Source organism: Chanodichthys erythropterus, chromosome 14 (genome assembly GCF_024489055.1).
Source record: "Chanodichthys erythropterus isolate Z2021 chromosome 14, ASM2448905v1, whole genome shotgun sequence".
Taxonomy (NCBI): Eukaryota; Metazoa; Chordata; class Actinopteri; order Cypriniformes; family Xenocyprididae; genus Chanodichthys; species Chanodichthys erythropterus.
Genome location: NC_090234.1, coordinates 16,775,792 through 16,803,205, shown reverse-complemented (window position 1 = coordinate 16,803,205; position 27,414 = coordinate 16,775,792). Strand labels below are relative to the sequence as shown.

Sequence of the window (27,414 nt, the reverse complement as noted above, 5' to 3'; positions counted from 1 at the left end):
TATAACATAATAATAATAATAATAAATATATTTAAAAAAATGCTTAAAAATATATTTTAAACTGCTTAGTATAAATTATAAATAATAAAAACTATGATTTAATGTTTTGTTCTGTTTTGTTTAGTCTTTTTTTATGTTGTAAACATCAAAGAAGAGATTCAGTTAATCACATTCAGTTAGATTCATTTCTGAGTATTTCTAATATATATATATATATATATATATATATATATATATATATATATATATATATATATATATATATATATATATATATATATATATATATATATATATATATATATATAAACCTTGAATATTTTACTTATTGTATTTGTTGAATCTGCTGCCTCATATTTGATCAATTTGATGTTCCTGGAGCAAAGCTATCATAGAAGAATATATATGTAATATATACTATTTATGTATATAAATATATAATGTATATTCATGATGTATAATATTTTTAAGTATATATTTTTAATCATTCATTAAAGATATTTATATAAAAAAAACAAATCAAATTGGCTTATACTTAGAAAATTGTCAGAAGAACAATTATTAATTTCAATGTATATGTTTAAGATTTTTTTTTTTAGGGGGCTATATATCACAATTACAGAAAAAAGAAAAAAATATCAAAAAATGTTTGTAGAGAACTTTTTTTCCTGTCCAAAAGTAATAAATACCAATTATTTCAAAATATAAATGGTAGTGCTAATCGCATATAACATAAAAGTTTACATATTATATGTTTATTATAATATTTACATATATTACATATATTATTATATAATATGTGTATATATATATATATATATATATATATATATATATATATATATATATATATATATATATATATATATATATATATATATATATATATATATAAATATTTATATATATAAACCTTGAATATTTTATTTATTGTATTTGTTGAATCTGCTGCCTCATATTTGATCAGTTCGATGTTCCTGGAGCAAAGCTATCATAGAAGAAATTCAAGATAATGTTATTGCGACCAGAGATAAGGTCTTATCGCTTATACCTGTGATACGATTACATTTTAATTCTGTATACTTCCTCTGTCTACCAAGAGAAGTTCAGTGTTGTAGTTTGTGTCCAGTAGGGGGCGCAGCAGCTTGCTGGTTTGACTCTCAGATGACTTGCAGTCTCTGCAGTGGACGCATGTGTTGACTCTCATGGCAGAGAACATTATTTTGAGTTATTTTCAGCTGAAATTTTAATAATCTCTTGTTATTGATAGCTGAGTTATACCTGGTGCTGAATTAAAGATGTAAATCAGATTATCTTGCTATAAAACCATCTTTATTTCTCTCTTCTTATTTCATTCAGAATAAACAAAGCTTTAATGGCTCGACTGTAAACATTTACTGTATTGCCAAAGCATATAAAGTAAGTATACAGTAGTGCAGAAAATAAGGTGAAGTAAATAGAGATAGAACAGAGTAGAGTGTGAATATATTTAGATACTAAAATGATGTACTTTGGTTATGTTTTTCTCTTGCAGCATTGTAATGATTTGTTTTGAGTAATTGAATGTCTGCGTCACAACACTCGATTGCACATTAAATTTTCTAAGAGAGCAATTTACCACTGGGTATTTGAGCTTACATAATGTCCCTAAATGACAGCGAGTGTGTGTTCAAGAGCTCTGTGCCGCTGACCCACTCGTGTTATTCATAAGCACACAGCCCGCAGGTGTAGTTTGTCATCATCATGCGCTCATGTTTATTTGTTGCTTTGTTTGTCTGTGTGTTATTTTGAAGGATCCAGAGCAGAGGAAGCAGCACACAGAGAAGGATGCTGGGAGACGGGTACATGTTATCTCACTCGCCAAACGCTTACCTATAGTGCTTCTCGCCTCTAGATGTACTTGTGTTTGTGTGTGCCGTTTTTCACCTCTGCTGAGTAAATCTCCTGGAAGACAATGCGTCTTTGTGTCAGGACAGGGCGGCCGGATGTATATGTAGCGGGTTGAGGCCGCGTCGACTGGATTTCTCGATCAGGCCAATATGATTTTGTCAATAACTTCAGAAAGCGGCATTGATCGCATGCTGTCGGATATCCACAGTCTAGTGTATTTCACAGAGGATTTAAGGTCTTCTGCGCCTTTTTGATAGAGTTATCGCTGGTTCTGGGATTAAAGCGATGGAACAAGCTATAACTCTTCTAGTCTTGTGTGGTGCCAGACTTTGAACCTCCCACCAGAGGAGACCATGTGACAGACATGAAAAGCGTCTGGCTACAGTTTGTTTGATTTGATGTGCTATTTAGGGGAAGGTGGAAACAATAATAGGGATGGGTGATATATAGGTTAAAACAATACTGCTGGTATACATTTACTTTTTTGAGTGCTTTTTTTTTAATTCAGTGTTTAAAAAAAAAAAAAAAAAAAGCAATCAAACATTTATTAAATTTGTGATAGGTCTACGATTACTTTGACAATTGACGAAAAGCATTATTTTTCCATTAAAAATGGTATATTGTGAATATGAATACTTAAGTATTATATATGTAATATATACTATTTATGTATATAAATATATAATGTACACTACCGTTCAAAAGTTTGGGGTCAGTATCTTCTGTTCACCAAGCCTGCATTTATTTGATTAAAAATACAAAGAAAAGACAGTAATATTGTGAAATATTATTCCAATTTAAACAGTATGTCAACATACAGTAAAGTCTAATTTATTCCTGTGATCAAAGCTGAATTTTCAGCATCATTACTCCAGTCTTCAGTGTCACATGATCCTTCAGAAATCATTGTAATATGATGATTTGATGCTCAAGAAACATTCATTATTATTATCAATGTTTATTCATCAAGGATGAGTTAAACTGATCAAAAGTTGCAGTAAAGACAATTATAATGTTAGAAAATCTTTTATTTTAAATAAATTCTGTTCTTTTGAACTTTCTATTCATCGAAGAAATTTGAAAAAAAAATTTGTACACAACTGTTTTCAACATTGATAATAATAAGGAATGTTTCTTGAGCATCAAATCATTGACAGAAAACAGCTGTTTTAAATTGGAATAATATTTCACAATATTACTGTTTTTGTTTGTATTTTTAATCAAATAAATGCAGGCTTGGTGCACAGAAGATACTTCTTTTAAAACATAAAAAAATCTTACTGACCCCAAACTTTTGAACGGTAGTGTATATTCATGATATATAATATTATTAATTATATATTTTTAATCATTCATTAAAGATATATATATATATATATATATATATATATATATATATATAATATATTATAAACAAAAACAAATTGACTTATACTTTGAAAATTGTCAAAAGGACCATTATTATATTCAATGTATATTTTTAAGATTATTTTTAGGGTTATCTCTACACAATAACTTTCAAATTATCAAAAAATGTTTGTAGAGAACTTTTTTTCCTGTCCAAAAGTAGTAAATACCAATTATTTTAAAATATAAATGGTAGTGCTAATCGCATATAACATAAAAGTTTACGTAATATATGTGTAATATATGTTTATTCTTATATTTATATTATTATATGTATATGTGTGTGTCTGTATGTATACACAGACATTTGTATAATATATAAAATATAATAATATATATTATGTAAACATTTTTTTATAGTTGCGATTAATCGATTTGACAACACTATTATTGACAAAACAGTATTATTGACATTTTTGACAAACTTTAGCAAGTGACTACTTCTTCCTCAAAAGCGTTCATTTTATCAACCTGGTGCCTCTTAAATATGACTTGGTTTCCTGGCGGACACATAGTAAAACATGTGTACCCTTATTCCCGGAAATTGTGTAAAGCCAGCCGATCAGATTAGGGCTTGCCAGACCGAGAAAAGGCTTGTCTAAATGACTGGAATTTAGGAATCTTGTTGAGCAAAATTGCATCTTTTCAGGAGTTGAGCTGATCCGCTGGTTTGCCATACATTGATGGATGTTCAGATCTTGTGGGCCAGATTAAATCTCACAGATTGTGGGATATTTCAGCACTGGTTACAGACACTGAGCAAGCCTCAAAAATCTGGCCTTTTTGTTCAAGTTAGGGCCTGGAGATGAATTAAAGCTCACTTCACTGACCCAGAGAAATAAGCCCTGTAAGCTCAGCACAGACTATATCTGACAAACTCAACCCCTGCTGATATCGAGGCTGTAGAGCACAACCGTAGGGTTCTGAAAGTACAAATGCCATTCATTTACTCCATAGAGAAATAGATTTTTAACAATCTTTTGTAAACATACTAAGTTGGACCTAGCATGAGCTCTGAAGTTGTTAAACAATGATATCCTTTTGAAAAAGTCAGTGTGACTTTAGCTAAATATAATATATATATTATTTAACTTAATTTCTGATTTTCAGATTTTTTGCTTCAAATCAAAGGTTGTAATATGCTTAATCTCAGAGCTGGTTGGTTCGGTTCAAGAACTCTTTATTTGAAATGCTTATGGAGAAAATGAATGAGATTAATACTTTCAGCACCGCGTCTGCTGGAAAAGTGTACGGTAACTGTTGTGAGTTTGACAGCGTGTCCCATTCACACCCGCAGGTCAGAAGGGTTCCGGGGTCGAGTGGTCACCTGCACAAGACTGAAGATGGAGACTGGGAATGGAGTGATGATGAAATGGATGAGAAAAGTGAAGAGGGGAAGGCTGCTTTCAATCACGGAAGGGTAAGTGTGGCCTATTAGGATGCCAAATGATCATTCTTAAAGGGACAGTTCACCCAAAAATGAAAATTCATCATGTCATCATTACTCACCCTTCATGTTGTTCCAAACCTGTAGTTTCTTTCTTCTGTTGAACACAAAAGAAGATATTTTGAAGAATGTTGAAGAACAGTTGATGGTAACCATTGACTTCCTTTGTATTTTTTTTCCTACTTTGGAAATCAATTGCTACTGTCAACTTAACAACATTCTTCAAAATATCTTCTTTTGTGTTCAAAAGAAACTCATACAGGTTTGGAACAACATGAGAGTGAGTAAATGTGTGTATGCTGTAATGAAGCTATTGAATGATTTCAGTTAAATACTAAAAAGACGGAAATTTTTTAAAGTCTCTAGTAGCGTAGGCTGTAGGGCGGTTGACATTTGAATAGTTTTTGATGCGATCGACGCGGGTTTGAATCCGCCTTTTGCCGAACTCGCTCTTCTCCCTTTTCCTGTCACAAATCAATTCGGAAAGGCATTTATTTTTAATAAAAATGAAGAAAATATTTGAAAAGTTGAAATAAAGTGCCTAACAAGTGTTTATAATAAAGTATTTATTGAGTTAGCTATAGATTTGCTCCTCTCTGATTAGTTGCTGCCAACTGTCTGTTGCCCTAATTAGTTGCCCTTTGTCTCATCAGGTTGCCCGTTGACGGCAACATTGCCCAGCAACATTGCTCAAAAAGTTGCCCCGTGTATCATCACCTTAAGTGTCATAACCCTTTGTTAAACACAGAGCTTATTTTTTTTGCGTTTTTTCCAAAAGTCTATGGGAAAAAGGCATAGGCTTTCAGTCGAGGGAACCCCTGCGCCGCTAACTTCAGGGTTGGCCTACAAAAACGCGCATCCCTGAGGCACTCTATAGCAGCAGTCAAAAAGATTATGAATAAGGCTTAAATGACCCTTCGGTAACCCACGCCCGAAAACCGCCACAGGCCAATCGTGGTTTAGCAACCGTTACTAGGCGCGGGAGGTCTGTCAAGCTTTCGAGCGAGGGAACGTGCCGAAGCGTTGTGCTTATGGATTATGTAAACCTGATACCCGGTATCCTAAAAGTTTGGACGGGGTGATGGAATTTTTTTTCCCTTCCCGAAACCTAAAACCCAAGGGGAGAAATGTCGGTGTTCTGACAATTTGTGCTACCCTGTCAGATTTTGCTACCTCCCATTGCAACAGTAGGTAACCTTAGCAAAATCTGACAAAATGCTAACGTTACCCATCAGATTGTGCTTCCAGTGTGATATTAACGTGGTCTATGGCTTCATTAACATCTACACCAACCCCAACACTAAACCTTCTCTTACAATAATGCATATACCGTAATTTTGTGTTATTTATCATGACAAAAACGATGTAATATTGATGTATGCATTTGCAGTAAGCCCGGGTAGGACAATCTGACGGGTCGGTTAGCTAGCTAGCTAACTCAGCAGCACATCATTGCTTGGAAATAATGACGGTTCTTTGTTCATAATGCATATTTGAACATGAAATAAAATGATTAAAGGCAAGACGGAGTAACGTTAGCCTGGCGTGCTAAAAATAAGCGGGAGAATGTTATCATTGCAAAGTGGTCATGTTAACGTCTTCTATTTATTCCACAAGACTTATGGATAAGCTGTTTGATTTATAATTATTAGGTTATTTTCACAACCTGCTGTGGATGAACAAAGCTTTTCCTCAATAAATTGTGTGTTTCCCATTTGAATGGTCAGCATATGAGGCGGCTGCTGCTCGCGCTGGGAGCTTTAGCTTAAATTTTGATCAAATTATTTTCTAATTGGTTGCACATTATGTCGTGGATATATCCCTTGATTGCATTCTGCAGTCCCTTTTGTCTTGCTCTCTCAGATATTTCACCTGTTTGCCAAAAATGACTAATTATCTCCTTGAAAATGTCTGACACACTGTAAATGACTTGTCTGACGCGAAAGCTTGACAGGCGTAGCAACAGTAACTAAGGAGGGCGGGGCTTAGCGAAGGGTCCATTAAGTCACACATATAATATATTATCTGTCTTCAGAAGATGTGTTGTATTCACTTAAAACAAAATGCTAAATAAAAAACAATTTCACGAGTGGTCTTATACATTTGGACCTCACTGTATAAATATACTGTAGCCACAAAATTAACCCACATATGAGATTTGAACAACTGCACTTCCTCTGGTGTTTCACCTCAAGCTTTCTTAATATTTTATCATAAACGCTCTGCCTGTACCATACAGGTGACGCACACCATTTGATCAAAGCTGAAGGCCTTTTTCACTCATAAATGTGGAATATATAATGCTAAAACGTCTTCTCCAGGAAGGAACAATCAGAGCCCCCGAAGCGAAGCGTCCGCAAATCAGCAGCTGCTAATGAAGCTGGAGACGTTGTTCTTGTGTTTATTGTTTATTATGAAATGCAAATGAGCAAGTGCTGATTGCACTCCCACACAAATAGCTACATCTGTCTGTCGTACTTTGTGCAAGAGCAAGAACCTAATTGAATCCTGTCTTGTTATTGCTTTTGCAGTCACGAAGGGTCAAAGACGAAAACCAGCATGTAAGTTACAGTGAATCTTTTTTTACCTTTCGAAATGGCTGTTTTTTAATTAGTTGTGTGTGGTAATGCATCGCTGCTTTGAGTATGAAATCAAAACTGACCCTGTTTACATTTGTAATGCACATTACTGGCTTTATTGTGAATGCTTCATCTGCACAAGAAAAGAAATGTTTGTCTTTGCAATCTTTCATCAAAACTCACTCCGCCTCTGAAACAAACTTTCTTTTTCGGCAGTACAGCCTGTTTGTTTATGTAGCCAAATAGGGATTTAGTCATTGTTTAGGTTGATGTATGTAATGCAGCCTTTCAAGGGTGTTCACACTTGGCATGTTTGGTTCGATTAAAACAAGCTCTATTAGTTCGGTTCATTTGAATAAGCTAAGAACCCTGGTGCGCACCAAACAAGCCCTGAAAAGATGGGTCTCGGCCTGCTTCCAAACAAACTCTGGTACGGTTCGATGAAATATGCACGCAACACTGACAAGACCATGTAAATGAACCAAAAAACAGGACATGATGTCACAATATGTGACCCTAAAAAGGACATTTGTCAAAAGGACAGCCATCGTGAACGTATCCCTATGCTAAGCAGACCAGGACTATATGTAGTTTTTTTGGTTCGGACCAAACGAACCAACCGAACTGAACTACAAGGGTGAACACATCCTAAAATCCTGCCAATGCACTATTATTTTTATAACACAATGAAACCAGCAGAAAAAGATGTACATTGAAGTAGGGCTGCATGATAATGGTTAAACTGATAATCACAATTAATCTGCTAATAATCACAAATAATATCCAGATATTCCAGAGAAAGACAATAAAAGTCATTTCATGTTTTGCTTCACCTAATAGGCCTGTACGTGGCACATGGACTTCATTTAACCAGCAGTAGCTATAGCCACTTTTCCATCGCAGGAACTTTTCCCAGGAACTAGGGACTTTGGGGTGGTACTCTGTGTGTTTCAACCACAGGAACCAGGGTCTAAATGAAGTTCCGGGTAAATATTTCCCCCTCAGAAAGTCCCTGCTCACGAGGTAGAACTTTTTCAAAGTTCAGGAGCTTTCGGGGATGGGACTTGTGTGCTGAACATGCTGATTGGTTGAGTTCACGCAGCATTTTGATTGGTTGACTCCACGCAGCATTTTATTTCATCCACCGTTTTTAAGAGTCTGTTGCAGTGTATACAGTAGTTTGCTATTCGAATCAACAATGGAGTTTAAAAAGTACGACATTTGAATGATGATGAGGTTCAGGATTTATTAAGCTTATATGCGGACGAAATCCAGCGGGAACTGGATAGTCTTGTACAGTCCTACGCCACTGGACTAATCTTCACGGTACTTTAGACCACGATGGAAATGCAGACAGCAACAGGTCTGGGGGAAAAATGTTCCGTGGGCAAATTGTTCTGGGAAATTTAAGTGTAAATTCGATTTCCATCCTCCTATTTTTATGTGCATTTTGGGATCACATAAAAAACTACAGGATGGTTAAGCCAAGATGCGCATTCATTCAAAAATTGTTTGAGTCATTTGAGTCGCATACATTTTTATCAGATAAGAAAACATGAGCATAAACTACACTGGAAACACATTTACCAAATAAATTCCTTTAAAAAAATTTGATTTTGCGCGATGTGACGGCACAACTGGACTAACCAGCGGACCAATCTTTTTGCACAGCATCTGAATTGCTGTTTTCTGAAAGTCTGCCGTCAAAGTGGTTTGGTATAATTACCTCCCAATGTCTTACATGACTGCGTTTCCAAACAGTAGCATCCACCTCTGAAAGCAAGATAACACGTTTATTGCATTTCGTCTGTAATTTATTATATACGAAAATTATTATATACAGTGGCTTCTCCTACTTTTCTTGGTGTTATTTAGCACAGTTTATCAGCAAGTGATGATTTTGTTCTCTTTGACTCACTGGATGAAGTTGCGGCTTTATTTGCGATATTCCAATTTTGCGCACAAGTTAAATTCGCAACTATGGATGAAAACATAGCTTATGATAATCAATACAAAACAGTGGCTCCTAATCTTAATTCTAATAATTACAAATGTTAAATTTTTAATTTCTATTGTTGCACAGAAGTTGCTTAAGTGCATTTATTCACCAATCATGATCGCAAACAAGATTCATGTTTGGATTTATTACGGTTTGTCACAGAGAAGGTTCACTTCGCCTTGTGAAGGAACACAGACTGGCTGTATGACAATTTATTCGAGTAGAATTTCACAATGGACATCGCTAAACTCCAACATACACGTATGTCGAGATCATCAGCACTTTTTTTTGCAGCCCAGAGAGAGCATGTGTGCATGTTTGCCATGTTGGTAAGATTAAGTAAAACACTGGATAGAAAACGTATCCTTTTAATAGAAAAGCTCATTTTGGGGGATTTGTTCTACTAACATCTGGCAACCCCAAGTAGGAAAGATAATGGCGGCTTGTTACCAATGCAAGATAATGGAAATGTCAAATTCTCAAAACGTTTTCAGGACAAAGAACCAGCGGGCCAATATCACGATGATTATTTTTAATTAATCAAGAGAAGCAGACATTGTTATCATGGATAAAATACAATTAATTGTGCAGCCGCACATTTAGGAGGGTCTTGGACAGTATTGGAAAATACCACCTAGTAAGCACACAGAACTGCTTAGCAATGCCCTGGTAACCACCCCAAACACCTTCAAACATCATTGTGGTGAGTTTTGCATGGAAAAATATCAGTCGTATTTTCTTCAGAAAACATTACAACCTAATTAAAGGGATAGTTCACCCAAAAATGAAAATTTGATGTTTATCTGCTTACCCAAGTCTTATAATGCGAGTGAATGGTAACAATTTATAAGAGTCAAAAAAATATGCACAGACAAATCCACATTAAACCCTGCAGCTCATGGCAGCGCATTGATATTCTAAGACACGAAACGATTGGTTTGTGCAAGAAACCGAACATTATTTATATAATTTTGTCCAACTGCGTTCAGCACTTGGTTAGTGAGGTCTGATCGCGCTCTGACAACGGCAGTGATGTCTCGCGCTTATACTTCAATGAGTGCTAGACATTACTTCCGTTTTCAGAGCGCGATCAGACCTCACTAACATTGTGGTGTATTAGAGGTAAAAAATTATATAAATATTGTTCAGTTTATCGCACAAACCGATCGTTTCATGTCTTAGGACATCAATGTGTCATCATGAGCCGCAGGGTTTAATGTGGATTTGTCTATGCATATTTTTTTACTCTTATAAATTGTGTTACCATTCACTCGCATTATAAGACTTTCAGACGGCAACGGTTCGAGTTAAAAATCATTGTTTGTGTTCAACTGAAGAAACCAAGTCACCTACTTCTTGGATGCCCTGGGGGGTAAGCAGATAAACATCAAATTTTCATTTTTGGGTGAACTATCCCTTTAAAATATCCTATTTTACTCGGTCAATAAGTCTGAATTTTATTCAGCAAGGACACAAGTTGATCAAAAGTGACAGTAAAGTCATAAATAATGTTACAAAAGATTTTTATTTCTAATAAATGCTGTTCTTTTGAACTTTATATTCATCAAAGAATCCTGAAAAATGGTTTCTATAAAAATATTAAGCAGCACTACTGTTTTCAACATTGATAATAATAAAAAATGTTGCTGAAAATGCAGCATTCCCATTACAGAAATAAATTGCAATTTAAAATATATTTAAAATATATTAAACAATTATTTTAAATTGAAAAAAAAAAATGCATAATTTTACTGTATTTTGATCAAATAAATGCAGCCTTGGTAAGCATAAGATACTTCAAAAACTACTTCAAACTTTCAATTTGCACTACAGCTAAAATCCTAGAAAGCTGTACTGGCTTTAAATGTGAGCTCACAGACACAGGGGGCTTGACTGACTATGTTTGGCTGTGAATAGATTTAATTAACAACTAAAGTATCGTTTGATCATTTAATTGAGAATATCGAGGGATTGGGCTATTTGCCTAATAAACTACATATTAAATACTTAACAAGTGTGGCCTATTCAACCGTATTGGACAAATAGCAATTAAACAGCGTAAACACAGAACTAATTTCCTACTGTCTGTGTATGCGTAGCCATCTTCCATTCATATTTTCTCCCAGTGGATTACCAAATGTCATGACTTTTAGTTCAGGCTTTGAGGTTGTAGAAAACCCATTTCCCCAGCTGCTGAAAGAAGTGTCCTTGGAGGGAATGAAAAGAAACAGTGAGGGGTGGAGAGATGTCTTTCCGTACCTTCCTTCACTTATAAGCACTCCATTTTGCCTCTGCAGGGAGAAGTGAATGCTAACAGTCTCCCGCTAGAGGACCTGTCCATTCAGCATCCCCAGGTGAGGGCTGGTTGGCACTGACAATGTTGCTGTGATTTGTCTTGATTCTGTGGCCCTGAAGCTCCTTGTTCTGAGACGGCTGGTCTCTGGGCTGGCTGGACACGACCCTGGGGGCCGACTGGCCTTGAGGGAGCCTATTAAATGTAATATCTCAAATAAAAAGAGTGAGAGTAGATGCCTGCTGCAGCAGCATGTGAAGAGTTTCTAATCCAAAACCTAGTAAGCCGCCTGCGGAGGAAGCATTTTAAGGCTGCGGACACAAAATGGTAGCTTTTTTAAAGTCTACGGCCACATTGCATGCATCATTTGTGAAGAAGGCAATCCTATAATGCATTTAGTATATACTACTATAGTTTTTATCAGTATTTTAAATAAGCTTTTATTTTTATATTCTTAGTTTTCGTTTTAATTTTAGCTTGGTTTTTTTAAATTGGGTCAATGACATGACAGGTAATTTTTTTGTCCAAAGGCCTTAATAATAATAAAAAACAAAGATATGACATCCAAAGTATGTGAAGTAGTAAAACTAGATCTCTTTTATTGAATCCAAAAGGTTTCAATTATATTTTGCTACATATAAAAGATTTTGAAGTTTCAAAAGGTCATTCGGGTTAACTATCCAAAGGCCAATACAGCAATTTCATTTATAATCGTAAAATGTCATACATGTATATATTTTTTATTCTGGCATGATTTTCTAACATCATATATCAACATAGTGCAAAATGCTATTAAAATTATGTGTAGAAGTCGTTGCTTTGTTATGAGAATTTCCGGAAAATGCTTTTAATATCATGTGACAGGATGTGACATAATTCAGACACATCAGGTCATTCGGTACAACCGCTATAAAACATGGAAAATGTTGTAATATTTTAAAAACTTTTACTAAACTTTAAATGTTTGATTGTCCTTTTGCTAGCTAGCTAGATATCAGCCTGTTAGCATTGTTTGAAAATATCCTCATTCGGTATAACCAAAAGTGTCTTTTTGGTAGTTAACTTAGTTTACTTTTTTGGAAACAAATTTTGTCCGTCTTGTAAAAAATGACAAAATCAGTGTTAACTGATTATAAAAACCACATAATCTCATTGTTAACACTTAAAAAAAACTTCAAAATTAATTATATCTACATTATGTTTTTTTTTTTTTTACTTTTAAAAACCTTATTCGTCAATGACCCAATTTTTTGTTTTCTTCTTTTTCATGTTTTATAGTAGTGTTTAGATTTATTTTTATTACTAGTTTTAGTTCAGTTTTAGTTTTTATTTCTAGTCATTGATTTTCATCAGCATTCTGTAAGCATCAATAAAAATAGCTCAGTTTAATTAAAATATTAACAATTTTGTTATGGCTATTGGCTGAAACTAAAATTTCTACTATTTTGTCTGAGTAAATCAAAAATAAAACACTAAAAACTTAAAATCGATCATCTTAAATGTTACAAGAATGTAGGTGTACAATATGAAAAATGGAAATTTACTTTCAGATTTGCTTATAATTATTAGTGTTTTTTTATACTTAGTATATGTATTTATTAACATTTTATTTAAATTTTAGGTTTTCATTTTAATTTCAGTATCATTGTTAGCAATTTGCTTTTGCTGTTTTTATTAGTTGTTTTTCAATATTTTTATTTAGCTTTATTTTTATTTCAGTTTTAGTCATTTTTAGTACTTCTACTTACATTTATTTATTCTATTTCAGTTTCTAAGGCAACATTTATAATTTTTATTTTATTTTCATCTAGTATTTCATCTCTTTATTTCAGCCTTACGGTATTTCAATTAACGAAAATAGTTATTAATAATTTTAGTTTTAATAGTTTAGTTTAAAAGTAAGTAACAGCACAGACTTTTAGTGAGCATAAGATGACTTCAAAGGTAATCTAAATGTAAAAATGCACAATAAAATATCAGATATTGGCCAATATAAATAATCATCAATGATAATATTAAAATAAATTAAAAGATATCTAATAACAGCTAATAACAGTTATGGTAATATAATAATTCCTAATTAAAGACCCGAGTGTTTTACCCAATGTTTGTGTGGGTTTGACACTGTTAGCTTCTGTATTTATTTTTCTGTCTTGGTCCAGTAATAATATGGGTTGACTAGAGCAATTTTAAGTACTTCACATCTCCAATAAGACCTGTGTGTAAGCATCAGCATGTGGTGTAAAGATCTTTTAACCTCAACAGCCAGAACACTTGGCATTAGAAAGTAACTTACCCTTATGTTTTGTTTTTCTGTCTAGGTTCAACCGTTGGAGAAACCCTCAAGCGTTCAGGGAGCGGTCAACATGGTCCTGAGGTTAAGGTGAGCGAGCTTGTTGTCGTTTCTCTTTTTTCTCTGTCCCCCTTCAAGCTTGTTTTATCCCGAAAGAGCTGCTTGTCCTCTGTATAAAGTACGGTGTGTACGTGCTGATGTAAGAAGCGTGTCTCTTTTTAAACGATCTCTTTCACTCCATCGCTCGCCTCATGTTGAAGTGCACCGTGTTAATGCATTTTCTCAATCGCCCTAGGTAACGTGGGAAGAGGTCCCTTAACCCTGACCTCGTGTTTGCATTCCCCTGCCTGAATTTGCGTTTGAGCTCATGCAAATGACAGACCACAATCTGTTCTCAGATCACGTCTAAGGCCAGGAAAGCTGAAGTGAGCGTTTTAGGTATTTAATATCGGCATAAAACAGAAAACGTTTTCCTGAGTAAAGCAGCTTATCAACCAAGGAAAAATGTAGGCCTTATTGTCAACACTGCCCCACGACTTCATTAATAAATTAGCTTCACTACTGAATTGCTACAATATATTACTCAGCAAGGAGTTGATAACGTCGCTTTTTTAAATTAAACTCACCTTCATTGCTAGTAGAGATGTAGAGAGCTGCACAGACTCGGGTAATTCACACACATCTCTCTCTCTCTCTGTCTCTCGATAGGTTAATTCATTCAAATGATATAATTCGATCTAGAATGCTAACTGTCAAATAACTGTCATTTAACCCATTTTAACCCTTCCAGTCAAAGTTGTCAATGCTGGCAAATGACCAAGGTATAAGTGGGATAATCCGTGCATTAAACCCACTCCGCTCCACGTCGGATGGTTCTTTGCCTCTGTTCCGTGGATTATTCCTTACATATACTGCTGTTGAAAAGTTAAGGTTGGCAAGATTTTTTTAAGGTTTTTGAAAAGTCTCTTGTGGCTTCTGCTCACCAGAACTACATTTATGTGATCAGCAATACAGTAAAAAGAGTAATATTGTGAAATTATTTAAATTTAAAATAACTGTTTTGTATTTGAATATGTTAAAATATTATTTATTCCTGTGATCAAAGCTGAATTTTCAGCATCATTACTCCAGTCTTCAGTGTCACATGATCCTTTAGAAATCAATCTAATATGATTTGATGCTCAAGAATTTATTATTATTATCAGTGGTGAAAACAGTTGTGCTGCTTAATAGTTTTGGGGAAACTGTAGTAATGTTTATTTTTTATTATTCAGGATTCTTTGATGAATAGAATGTTCAAAAGAATTGGATTTATTTGAAACATAAATCTTTTGTAACATTATAAATGTTTTTAATGACATGTTTGGTATATTTTATGCAATCTTGCTAAATAAAAATTATTTTATATATAAAATCTTCATTCACAATATGACCAGTAACATGCATTAAGAAAATAAATAGAGTCAAGAGTCTTCAGACTGCAATAAAATGCTTTTCTTACTTAGAGTTTTTGTCTTGTTTCTAGGGCTGGGCGATATATCGCATGCGATTGTCACGCGCATTTTGTCAGTAAAGCCGGTTCCCTGATTGCCGCTAAATCACCATCACCTGATTTCAAATGGAGCGGCATTTGATAGACAGAGCCGTAGATCACTGATAAGCCATGCAATATCGAGTTCATATCGCAGATGAATCGCCTTCGATAATGAATGCGATATTGTGTGGCTTATCAGTGAACTACGGCTCTGTTTATTAAATGCCGCTCCATTTGAAAGCAGGTGATGGCGATTTAGCGGCAATCAGGGAACCGGCTTTACTGACAAAATGCGCGTGACAATCACATGCGATATATCGCCCAGCCCTACTTGTGTCTAGTCCAAATATCTAAAAGTCTGAATATAATTATTTTATATAAAATTATTAACATTAAAAAAAAAAATATTTAATATCTAAGAATTTTTAGATATTTGGACTGGAAACAAGACAAAAAATCTAAGTAAGAAAAGCAGTGCAGATTGTTTATGCAGTAGCACACAATGTTATAAACTAAATTAATATACTAAATTAATCATTATTCATTGATATATTTTGTTTTCATGTAGAAATACAAAAGGCAAATGTATTCTCCTCAGCCTTGACTTTTTTTTTCTTCTTTTTTTTTTTGTGATGATCCTAATGAATTAATTAATAAAATGTAATTTCCAATGACCAATCAAAAATAATTTCAAAGGGGTTTAGATTTTTAACCTTTAGCCTCTCTAAGAAATTGGTCTTTTTGAAACGATCCCTTTTTCATGAAATATGTTCATTATTACAGGTCCAGGTCAAAGGTCAAAAGTCATACAACACAAACAAACTGATTAAACTGATTTGCGGAAATATGTCCGTACATGCTATTTTTCAAGTTCAAGTCCACCGACGTTAATCTGCTAACTCTCCTGTCTGGTTTGTTTGTCAGACAAGGCGGTGGATTCAACGTAATGATTGGTCAGATCGCCTGTCAATCAAACTCCCTGCAAAGGGTTAATTGTAGGGGTGTGACGAGATCTCGTGTCACGCGAGACTAAACTGTGAGGAGATTTCTCGTCGAGGCAAAAAGTAGTCTCGTGATGTTGCCATGACATAGCGTTAGGATGATTAGGAAAGAATATGCCACTGCTACGTTTACATTATGCCTCTACTGTCGTTTTGCTTTGTATTTAAATAAAAAACATTTAATTCAGTTGGATAACAGACGCCGCCGCTCCATATTTACAGAGTTACGCGCGATCACGAAAGTGAACGTAAACATAAGCGCGCATTCAAACGTGATTTCAATGCTCCGCATTTGAAAGCGGCTCCCTGATGAATACAGATATCTCTCAATATGAAAGCTATTTTAGGCCGGGCAGTGTAGTTGTAACAATCTCTGTATCAAAGACAAATTTGGTCTTATTTGCACTTTGAATATTGAGAGAGTGTGTGCACTTAATGTAAAGTGTTACCATAAAAATGAATAACAGTTTTCTCTTAATATTATTAAGCACAAACAATAAAGTTTAATTTGTTAACATTAGTTTATGCACTGTGAACTATCATGAACTAACAATGAATGACTATTTTTATTAACTAACATAAACAAAGATTAATGTATTAACCAACATCAACTAACAATGAGCAATATCTTTGCTACAGTATTCATTAATGTTAATAAATGAGACCTTATTGTAAAGTGTTACCATTTTTATTTATACTGTTTTTATTTCTATGATCAGTTTGTGGAAAGGAGTTCAGTTAGGAGGTCTAAAGTTGTAGAAGCTCATAAATCATGTACAGTAAGGTCTGAAGAGACTGAAATCATAAAGGAGAGAAGTCAGTCAGTTGAGTTTGTGGCAAAACCTTTTACAGTGTTTGAGTATTGTTGTCTTTTACTGCATATGATAATTCATACTCAGAAAGTAGAACTGAATTGACATTTATTATAAGATGATTAGTTAAAACATTTCAAATACACCTGCAGAATATTTTTTTAGTCATGATTTCACCATTGAGGATTTCTTAAAAATAGCGTTTAAAAATCTTGTCTCGTCTCGTCTCGTGAGATACCTGCCTCGTCACTCCCTTAGTGAATTGATTCCAAAAAAGTCCAATCCTGCAATTTTTCGCATCGAATATTGAAATATGTAACATTATGGAAGTAAAAAAGGGATTTCACATTGATCGATTTGGTTTTAAATGGATAGTTCATGCAAAAATGAAAATTATCCCATGATTTACTCAACCTCAAGCCATCCAAGGTGTATATGACTATTTTCTTTCAGACAAACACAATCAGAGATATATTTAAAAATATCCTTGCTCTTCCAAGCTTTATAATGGTAGTGAAGGGGGGGCCACATTTTGAACCCAAAAAAAATTCATCCGTCCATCATAAAAGTAATCCATACGACTCCAGGGGGTTAATAAAGGCCTTCTGAACTGAAGTGATGGGTTTTGTAAGAAAATATCCTTATTTAAAACTTTATAAATTCAGATAACTAGCTTCCAGTGGATGACTGTACACATACTGCGCAAGTCGACTTAACCTGTGAAACGATGTATGACGCAGGATGTAGGAGTATCGTAAGCTTAGAAGCCTCTGGCAGTTCAGACAAATAGGGCTGTGCAACAAACTCAAGCTCCTCTTCTCTTCTATCGAAATCCTCCGACATTTCTTTTTAAAAATGATTATTTTAGATGTCTAATTCGTGAACTGTTTTGTTTTGCTCTATCCTCTGCGCTTCCTCAGAGGCTGTCTGCCAGAAGCTAGTTATTATAGTTAATAAAGTTTCAAATATGGATATTTTTCTTACAAAAACCCATCGCTTCACTTAAGAAAGCCGTTATCATTCCCCTGGAGCTGTAAGGATTGCTTTTTTTATTGATGGATTGCATTTTTTTTTTTTTTGGCTTTAAAATGTTCACTACCATTATAAAGCTTGGAGGAGCCAGGGTATTTTTTAAATGTATCTCCGATTGTGTTTGTATGAAAGAAGATAGTCATATACACCTAGGATGGCTTGAGGGTGAGTAAATCATGGGATAATTTCATTTTTGGGTGAACTATCCCTTTAACATATAATGTGGTTCATGAAGGGCTAAATATTTAGCTAATGTTATGATGCTTTCAGGTACCAATAAAAGTGTAGCTCTGTGCAACACTTTACTCTGTTTAAATCCAGCAGAATCAGCACAGAAAAACATCTACAGATTGCGTGTGGCTCACAGGCATGTTCAGAACTAATCATTACATTGAAATCTTTCTGTCTTTCATCCAATTATCCTCAACAGCCTCAGTTTGGCATGACAGAGAGAATGAACCGTGTGAAGAGGCTTTTTCAATTTTCAGCATCGAAACTTATAAACAACATTGATTCTGTGCCAAAAACGGGCACCTAATCAAGCTGCACGGACAGCTGAGTTTGAACCCTCATCACAGAGAGAGAGAGGAAGCTGTGGCAAACAGATGCAGGAGAACAGAGATGAATGCCTCGCATCCATTTGCACAGTGAGGTCAGCAGCGAGAGCAGGTGTTCGGCTCATCAGAACGGATCAGGATAATGGCCAGGAAAGCGAGGGATAGACTTGTTTGTGTATGTTTGCTAAATGATTTAAAATGACTTTAATTAACTCTGCAAATAGTTCTTGACGTAAATACACGCAAGTGAATGAAAGAACGGAGGCTCTAAAGCCATTCGCAAATGCTCTCTTCTGATTACTTGTCCAAAACGGAGCTTGACCCGAGTTGATCTGAATATTTGGCTCGATTGTGAAATGGATTTCGGTAAGGTTTTTGTTTGGCTGTGTGAAAAGGTTGGACCTGAATAACCCTTGAATAAATCTACAGACCCTGTGCAGTGGAAGTGTTTGTGCTAGATACCATCTAAATCCACGGATTAATGAGAAGTTTGAAAGAACTGAATTACCGTGGTCCAAACTATGGCTGGCCGTTCACAATGGTGGCTTGTTTGGCAAGGAAAGTTATTACGTTAGTTTCCTGATATTCTGATAGATTTCTTTGTGGAAATTGAAACGCGGTGTGAAATCTCCCGATCTCATCATGAGGTATACAGAGGCATGAGTCTATAAATCTGGGGTTTATTTGGATTCAGCCGGCAGACAGAAAAATGTTGGAGTTTGATAAGATAATAGGTGATGTGTGGAGTAGCTCGGAATTCTCAAGACATAGGATGGATTTCTAGGTATTGCTTTGAGTTTAGATCCTCTTCAGTATACGGCAGTGTGAGAGACAAAACTCATTAGAAAACAGATAGTTCTGACTCTGGATTCTGATTGGATGAGAAGCACTCATCTGTGATGCACATTCAAGTTACTCTGTTGCTTGGGAAACGTAAACAGATCTGCATTCATTTTGTCAATGAAATCAATGACTTTTTTTTTTGGTGAATTATACCATGGACAAAGTATTTATTTTATATATTTGATACATGTTTATTAAAGTAATATTCATGTTTATAATATATACACTTCTGTTCAAAACTTTGGGGTCAGTAGTTAAATGTTTTTATTCAGCAAAGATGTATTAAACTGATCAAAATGATCAATTCAACATTGATAATAAGAAATTATTTCTGAAGGAACATGTGACACTGAAGACTGAAGTACTGAAAATTCAGCTTTGATCACAGGAATAAATTACATCTTAATATATATATTTAAATAGAAAATTGTTTTAAATTGTAATACTACTGTTTTTTACTGTATGTTTGATCAAATACCTGCTAATTCATACTAGCAATGTGTTAAAGGTGCAATATGTAAGAATTTTGCAGTAAAATATCCAAAAACCACTAGGCCAGTGTTATATATTTTGTTCACTTGAGTACTTACAATATCCCAAATGTTTCCAACTATTTGTAAATCGTGAGAAAATTGCAATTTTAACCAAGGCTCCGGGATGTGTGAGGAGTCGTCTGTCAATTGTGTTATACCCGCGTAACCCTCGGTTTCCGGTTTTATTTTGTAGAAACCATGGAAACACCAAAGACGCTTTAATATTTACATGTTTTAATAGACAAGGGAACAACTGTTTAGATATATTTATAGACAGAAAACTAATTATTGTTATATAGCTCAACACGTTTAGTCTTTTTGTTTAAATCTAATTTTCTTGATGTTTTGCGAGTACCATGCTTTACCATGCCTCAGAGAAAAACACTATTTTGTGAAGTAGCTAACATAGCATAACCAGATGCAGCTTTATTTTTAGTAACAGTAATACAGCATTTTCTCCATCATACAATACATGTTAAAATTAATTGCATGCCATTTATCAACACAAGCCATCCAGCATTTAATATGATATTGTAAAATGGATCTATCTTACTGCAGTGTGTAACAGTGTCTCACAGCAGCCGCCGAGCGAACGCACAGAGTAACGTTATAACAATTTCAACACTCTCAGATGTATCTAATGAAATAAACAGAGCTGCGTTACCTCATACTCATGACCGGAAAAGCGGAAGTGGCGCCAGCGACTGTCATAATAAAAGTCCCGCTGCTCATGAGGCGTGTGTTGCGCAATCGATCCAGCGGCTTCGTTCAGCTCCCACAACACTCGCTCCTGCTCTGCTTCATACTACAGTAACGTTAATAATCGCATCCATGAACATGATTTCTTCCTGAGTCCTATCCTGATTATTTCCACCGGCTGTGAGGTGAAGACCACATGTCCCAAGATTCCACGCTCAAACTTGGCATCATCAAGCTACGCCTTTGTTTTGAATAGGCCTCTAGCGACCTCTAGCGGACAGAAATATTGCATATTGCACCTTTAATACATGCTAACAACATGCTAATTGTGAACAAAATGCTAAATATGTTAATAAAATGCTAAAACATGCTGGCAACATGTTAGCAATGTTCTATGACATACTAGGAACATATTCATTTTAGCAATCTTCTTTGGTGAACATACGAGACTTCTTTTAAAAATATTTTAAAAATCTTACTAACAACAATATTTTTTTTGGACACTTTTTAGACACAAATGAATATGACATGAAATACTGACTAAATTTAAATGATAAAAGAAGAATGTAAAAATGAACACTGCTACAAACAAGCAATACAGTAATTTACCCCCAAAAATTAAAAATATTTCGATTTTTTTTTTCTGTCCATACAGTGAAAGTCAATGGACTCCAATGTTACATTCTCTTTCAGAATAATGTGTTTTTTTGTTTCGCAATTGAAACATGACACAAAATGTTTCATAAAACACAAAGTCATACAGGTTTGGAATGGCATGAGACAGGTGAGTAAATGAATACAGAATTTAAATTTTCAGGTGAACTATCCCTTTAAGAGAGTTCTGCTTTGTAAATTCACTGCAGTGAATGGTCTCTCGTGGCATATTGCTTTATTATAGTGCACATTTTTCTTTGTAGATTTTGTTATAAAAAAACACATGCACACATGCAAAAAAACGAAAACAAACATAAAATAGAGATTAGAATGGACAATACTGTGTTTTTGATTTGCTTTTGAATTCATGTTCATATATTATTCATATAAATGAGCCCCACATATTTTTCCCCAACATTCTCATTTGAGATAATGCCATAGAGTTTGCTTGAGAAAGTTTCTCTGCACAGAAGCTGTTCTCGCTCCTGTGTGTATAATAGGGTCTGGGTTGATGTGATAACAGTGTCTGCTGGCTCCTCCCAACACTTCATTATAGACCACAAACACACACACACACACACACACACTTACACACTTCCATATGTTCCCTAGACCCCCTATCCAGTGCACAAAGCCATTGCTCTCTTGAAACAGGCCAAGTGGAGAGGCAGAGCTCAGGGAGGTGTAATTATTCTAACCTTGACATGTAAATGAATGCTTAAGTCCAGCATTACTCTCTGTTCCTGCTGCCTGACTCTCAGCCAAGACTCATAGTTCTACTCTGAGAGAACACAATACGGGGTTTAATGAGACTGAGAGTCTTGAAGTGAAGAAATGTTGAAGTAAAATACAGATTTTGCTTCAATACCCAGAAGTTAGTGGTAATTTAGGGTTTGTAGATCAGAGACAATATGAAATAGTTGATGTAGTCATGATACCAACATTTCAGTAGTCAACACTAGGTTTGGAAAACTGGCTTACTTTCATTTCATGCATGTGAATCTCTATCTATTCATCATTCAGTCTGTTCTATCCATCCATCTATCATTCCATCCGTCCATCGATCTATCTATTGTTATATCTGTCTATCGTTATATCTATCTATCTATCTATCTATCTATCTATCTATCTATCTATCTATCTATCTATCTATCTATCTATCTATCTATCTATCTATCTATCTATCTATCTATCTATCTATCTATCATTCATTCTATATCATTCGTTCTATTGTTATATCTATCTAACGTTCGTTATATCTATCTATCTATCTATCTATCTATCTATCTATCTATCTATCTATCTATCTATCTATCTATCTATCTATCTATCTATCATCTATCTATCATCTATCTATCTATCTATCTATCTATCTATCTATCTATCTATCTATCTATCTATCTATCTATCTATCTATCTATCTATCTATCTATCGTGTCATTCAACCTATCCTTTGATCAATTTACAGTGGGTACGGTAAGTATTCAGACCCCCTTAAATTTTTCACTCTTTGTTATATTGCAGCCATTCGCTAAAATCATTTAAGTTCTTTTTTTCCCTCATTAATGTACACACAGCACCCCATATTGACAGAAAAACACTGTTGACATGAATTGTTGACATTTTTGCAGATTTATTAAAAAAGAAAAACTGAAATATCACATGGTCCTAAGTATTCAGACCCTTTGCTGTGACTCTCATATATTTAACTCAGGTGCTGTCCATTTCTTCTGATCATCCTTGAGATGGTTCTACACCTTCATTTGAGTCCAGCTGTGTTTGATTAAACTGATTGGACTTGATTAGGAAAGTCACACACCTGTCTATATAAGACCTTACAGCTCACAGTGCATGTCAGAGCAAATGAGAATCATGAGGTCAAAGGAACTGCTTGAAGAGCTCAGAGACAGAATTGTGGCAAGGCTCAGATCTGGCCAAGGTTACAAAAAAATTTCTGCTGCACTTAAGGTTCCTAAGAGCACAGTGGCCTCCATAATCCTTAAATGGAAGACGTTTGGGATGACCAGAACCCTTCCTAGAGCTGGCCGTCCGGCCAAACTGAGCTATCGGGGGAGAAGAGCCTTGGTGAGAGAGGTAAAGAAGAACCCAAAGATCACTGTGACTGAGCTCCAGAGATGCAGTCGGGAGATGGGAGAAAGTTGTAGAAAGTCAACCATCACTGCAGCCCTCCACCAGTCGGGGCTTTATGGCAGAGTGGCCAGACGGAAGCCTCTCCTCAGTGCAAGACACATGAAAGCCTGCATAGAGTTTGCTAAAAAAAACACCTGAAGGACTCCAAGGTGGTGAGAAATAAGATTCTCTGGTCTGATGAGACCAAGATAGAACTTTTTGGCCTTAATTCTAAGCGGTATGTGTGGAGAAAACCAGGCACTGCTCATCACCTGTCCAATACAGTCCCAACAGTGAAGCATGGTGGTGGCAGCATCATGCTGTGGGGGGGTTTTTCAGCTGCAGCAACAGGACGACTGGTTGCAATCGAGGGAAAGATGAATGTGGCCAAGTACAGGGATATCCTGGACAAAAACCTTCTCCAGAGTGCTCAGGACCTCAGACTGGGCCGAAGGTTTACATTCCAACAAGACAATGACCCTAAGCACACAGCTAAAATAACGAAGGAGTGGCTTCACAACAACTCTGTGACTGTTCTTGAATGGCCCAGCCAGATCCCTGACTTAAACCCAATTGAGCATCTCTGGAGAGACCTAAAAATGGCTGTCCACCAACGTTAACCATCCAACCTGACAGAACTGGAGAGGATCTGCAAGGAAGAATGGCAGAGGATCCCCAAATCCAGGTGTGAAAAACTTGTTGCATCTTACCCAAAAAGACACATGGCTGTATTATGCTGTGTTCACACCAAACGCGAATAGAGCGTCTGGCGCGAATGATTTCAATGTTAAGTCAATGTAAAGACTCGTTTATGCGCGTCTGGAGGTCTCGCGGCGCGAATGAGGCGTTTAGCGCGGCGCGGAAGACGCGAATTCGCCTCATTCGCGCGTCTAGTTCGCGCGTCTAGTTCGCGCGTCTAGTTCGCGCGAATGACGCGAATTGAGCATTTCGCGCGATACGCGCGTTACGCGCGAATGGTGCTTTTTGTGCATTTAGCGTTTGACGCGAATTCGCGTCTGACGCCTGAGTTGAAAAATTTGAACTTTGGCGTAAATTCGCGCCGCGTTAACCAATCAGGAGCCTGCTTGCTGCTGTGGCGGCAGGCCCGCTCGGAGTCACTCATTCAAAATGGAGGAACGACTGATATTATCAGTGAGCAGTCACCCAGAGATTTATGACACAAGTTCATACTTCAGACAGGAATAAAAAGGAGCTCGCTTGGAAGAGTGTCGGTGAGGAGATTGGGCTACCTGGTAAGTTGTAAATACACATTTCACTTTTAAATCACGTACACGTTTATCGACCCGCGGCCTTCCCGCGACGCTAACTCCTACGCCGCTGTTCTGCTCTCCAGAGCAAATACAAAGTGGTAGCTCTCTCGATGAACGCACGATCAACATCAACCATCTTGCAAACAGACAACCGCCTAGCACTTGCCCCTCCCACTCGCCTCGGACGCGCGTCAATTTCGCTTCAAACTCTTGTTTTTTACGCGCGTCTATTTCGCTCTAGACGCGCGAATGCATTCAAAATGTTCAAGCGGCAAACTAGACGCGGTAGACGCGAATTTGACGCTCTATTCGCGTTTGGTGTGAACGCAGCATTAGATCAAAAGGGTGCTTCTACTAAATACTGAGCAAAGGGTCTGAATACTTAGGACCATGTGATATTTCAGTTTTTCTTTTTTAATAAATCTGCAAAAATGTCAACAATTCTGTGTTTTTCTGTCGATATGGGGTGCTGTGTGTACATTAATGAGGAAAAAAATGAACTTAAATGATTTTAGCAACTGGCTGCAATATAACAATGAGTGAAAAATGTAAGGGGGTCTGAATACTTTCCGTACCCACTGTATCTATCGTTTGATCTATCTATCTGTTGTTCTATCCATCTATCCATTTGTCTGTCTATCTATCTATCTATCTATCTATCTATCTATCTATCTATCTATCTATCTATCTATCTATCTATCTATCTATCTATCTATCTATCTATCTATCTATCTATCTATCTATCTGTCTGTCTGTCTGTCTGTCTGTCTGTCTGTCTCTGTTGTTCTATCTTTCGTTTATCTTTCCATCTATAGTTCGATCTGTTTCTCCCATCTGTCGTTCTATATATCAGTCATTCTATATATCTTTCGTTATATCTATCTGTTATGTTCCATCTATATATCTATCTATCTATCTATCTATCTATCTATCTATCTATCTATCTATCTATCTATCTATCTATCTATCTATCGTTATATCTATCTATCTATCGTTATATCTATCTATCTATCGTTATATCTATATATCTATCTATCTATCTATCTATCTATCTATCTATCTATCTATCTATCTATCTATCTATCTATCGTTATATCTATCTATCTATCGTTATATCTATCTATCTATCGTTATATCTATCTATCTATCTATCTATCTATCTATCTATCGTTATATCTATCTATCTATCGTTATATCTATCTATCTATCTATCTATCGTTATATCTATCTATCTATCGTTATATCTATCTATCTATCTATCTATCTATCTATCTATCTATCTATCTATCGTTATATCTATCGTTATATCTATCGTTATATCTATCTATCTATCTATCTATCTATCTATCTATCTATCTATCTATCTATCTATCTATCTATCTATCTATCTATCTATCGTTATATCTATCTATCTATCGTTATCTCTATCTATCTATCGTTATATCTATCTATCTATCATCTAACTATCTATCTATCTATCTATCTATCTATCTATCGTTATATATATAGTAATATCTATCGTTATATCTATCTATCTATCGTTATATCTATCTATCTATCGTTATATCTATCTATCTATCTATCTATCTATCGTTATATCTATCTATCTATCTTTATATCTATCTATCTATCGTTATATCTATCTATCTATCTATCTATCTATCTATCTATCGTTATATCTATCTATCTATCTATCTATCTATCTATCTATCTATCTATCTATCTATCTATCTATCGTTATATCTATCTATCTATCGTTATATCTATCTATCTATCTATCTATCTATCTATCGTTATATCTATCTATCTATCGTTATATCTATCTATCTATCGTTATATCTATCTATCTATCGTTATATCTATCTATCTATCTATCTATCTATCTATCTATCTATCTATCTATCTATCTATCTATCTATCTATCTATCTATCTATCTATCTATCTATCTATCTATCTATCTATCTTTATATCTATCGTTATATCTATCTATCTATCTATCTATCTATCTATCTATCTATCTATCTATCTATCTATCTATCTATCTATCTATCTATCTATCTATCTATCTATCTATCTATCTATCTATCGTTATATCTATCTATCTATCGTTATCTCTATCTATCTATCGTTATATCTATCTATCTATCATCTATCTATCTATCTATCTATCTATCTATCTATCTATCGTTATATCTATCGTTATATCTATCGTTATATCTATCGTTATATCTATCTATCTATCGTTATATCTATCTATCTATCTATCTATCTATCTATCTATCTATCTATCGTTATATCTATCTATCGTTATATCTATCTATCGTTATATCTATCTATCGTTATATCTATCTATCTATCGTTATATCTATCTATCTATCGTTATATCTATCTATCTATCGTTATATCTATCTATCTATCGTTATATCTATCTATCTATCT

At 35.1% G+C, this 27,414-nt stretch overlaps 1 protein-coding gene across 3 annotated transcripts in view; it reads left to right on the top strand.

The window, feature by feature from the left end:
* stk39 (serine threonine kinase 39) overlaps positions 1-27,414 on the top strand; it is an 89,889-nt gene that overhangs the window by 33,821 nt on the left and 28,654 nt on the right. For 2 of the 3 annotated variants that reach the window (XM_067409826.1, XM_067409823.1), the window contains exons 11-14: positions 4,595-4,717; positions 7,276-7,305; positions 11,620-11,676; positions 13,937-13,998. In XM_067409826.1, coding sequence (XP_067265927.1) covers positions 4,595-4,717; positions 7,276-7,305; positions 11,620-11,676; positions 13,937-13,998 — 272 coding nt within the window. The remainder of the gene's footprint in view (positions 1-4,594; positions 4,718-7,275; positions 7,306-11,619; positions 11,677-13,936; positions 13,999-27,414) is intronic. The other variant, XM_067409824.1, reaches the window with a different exon arrangement.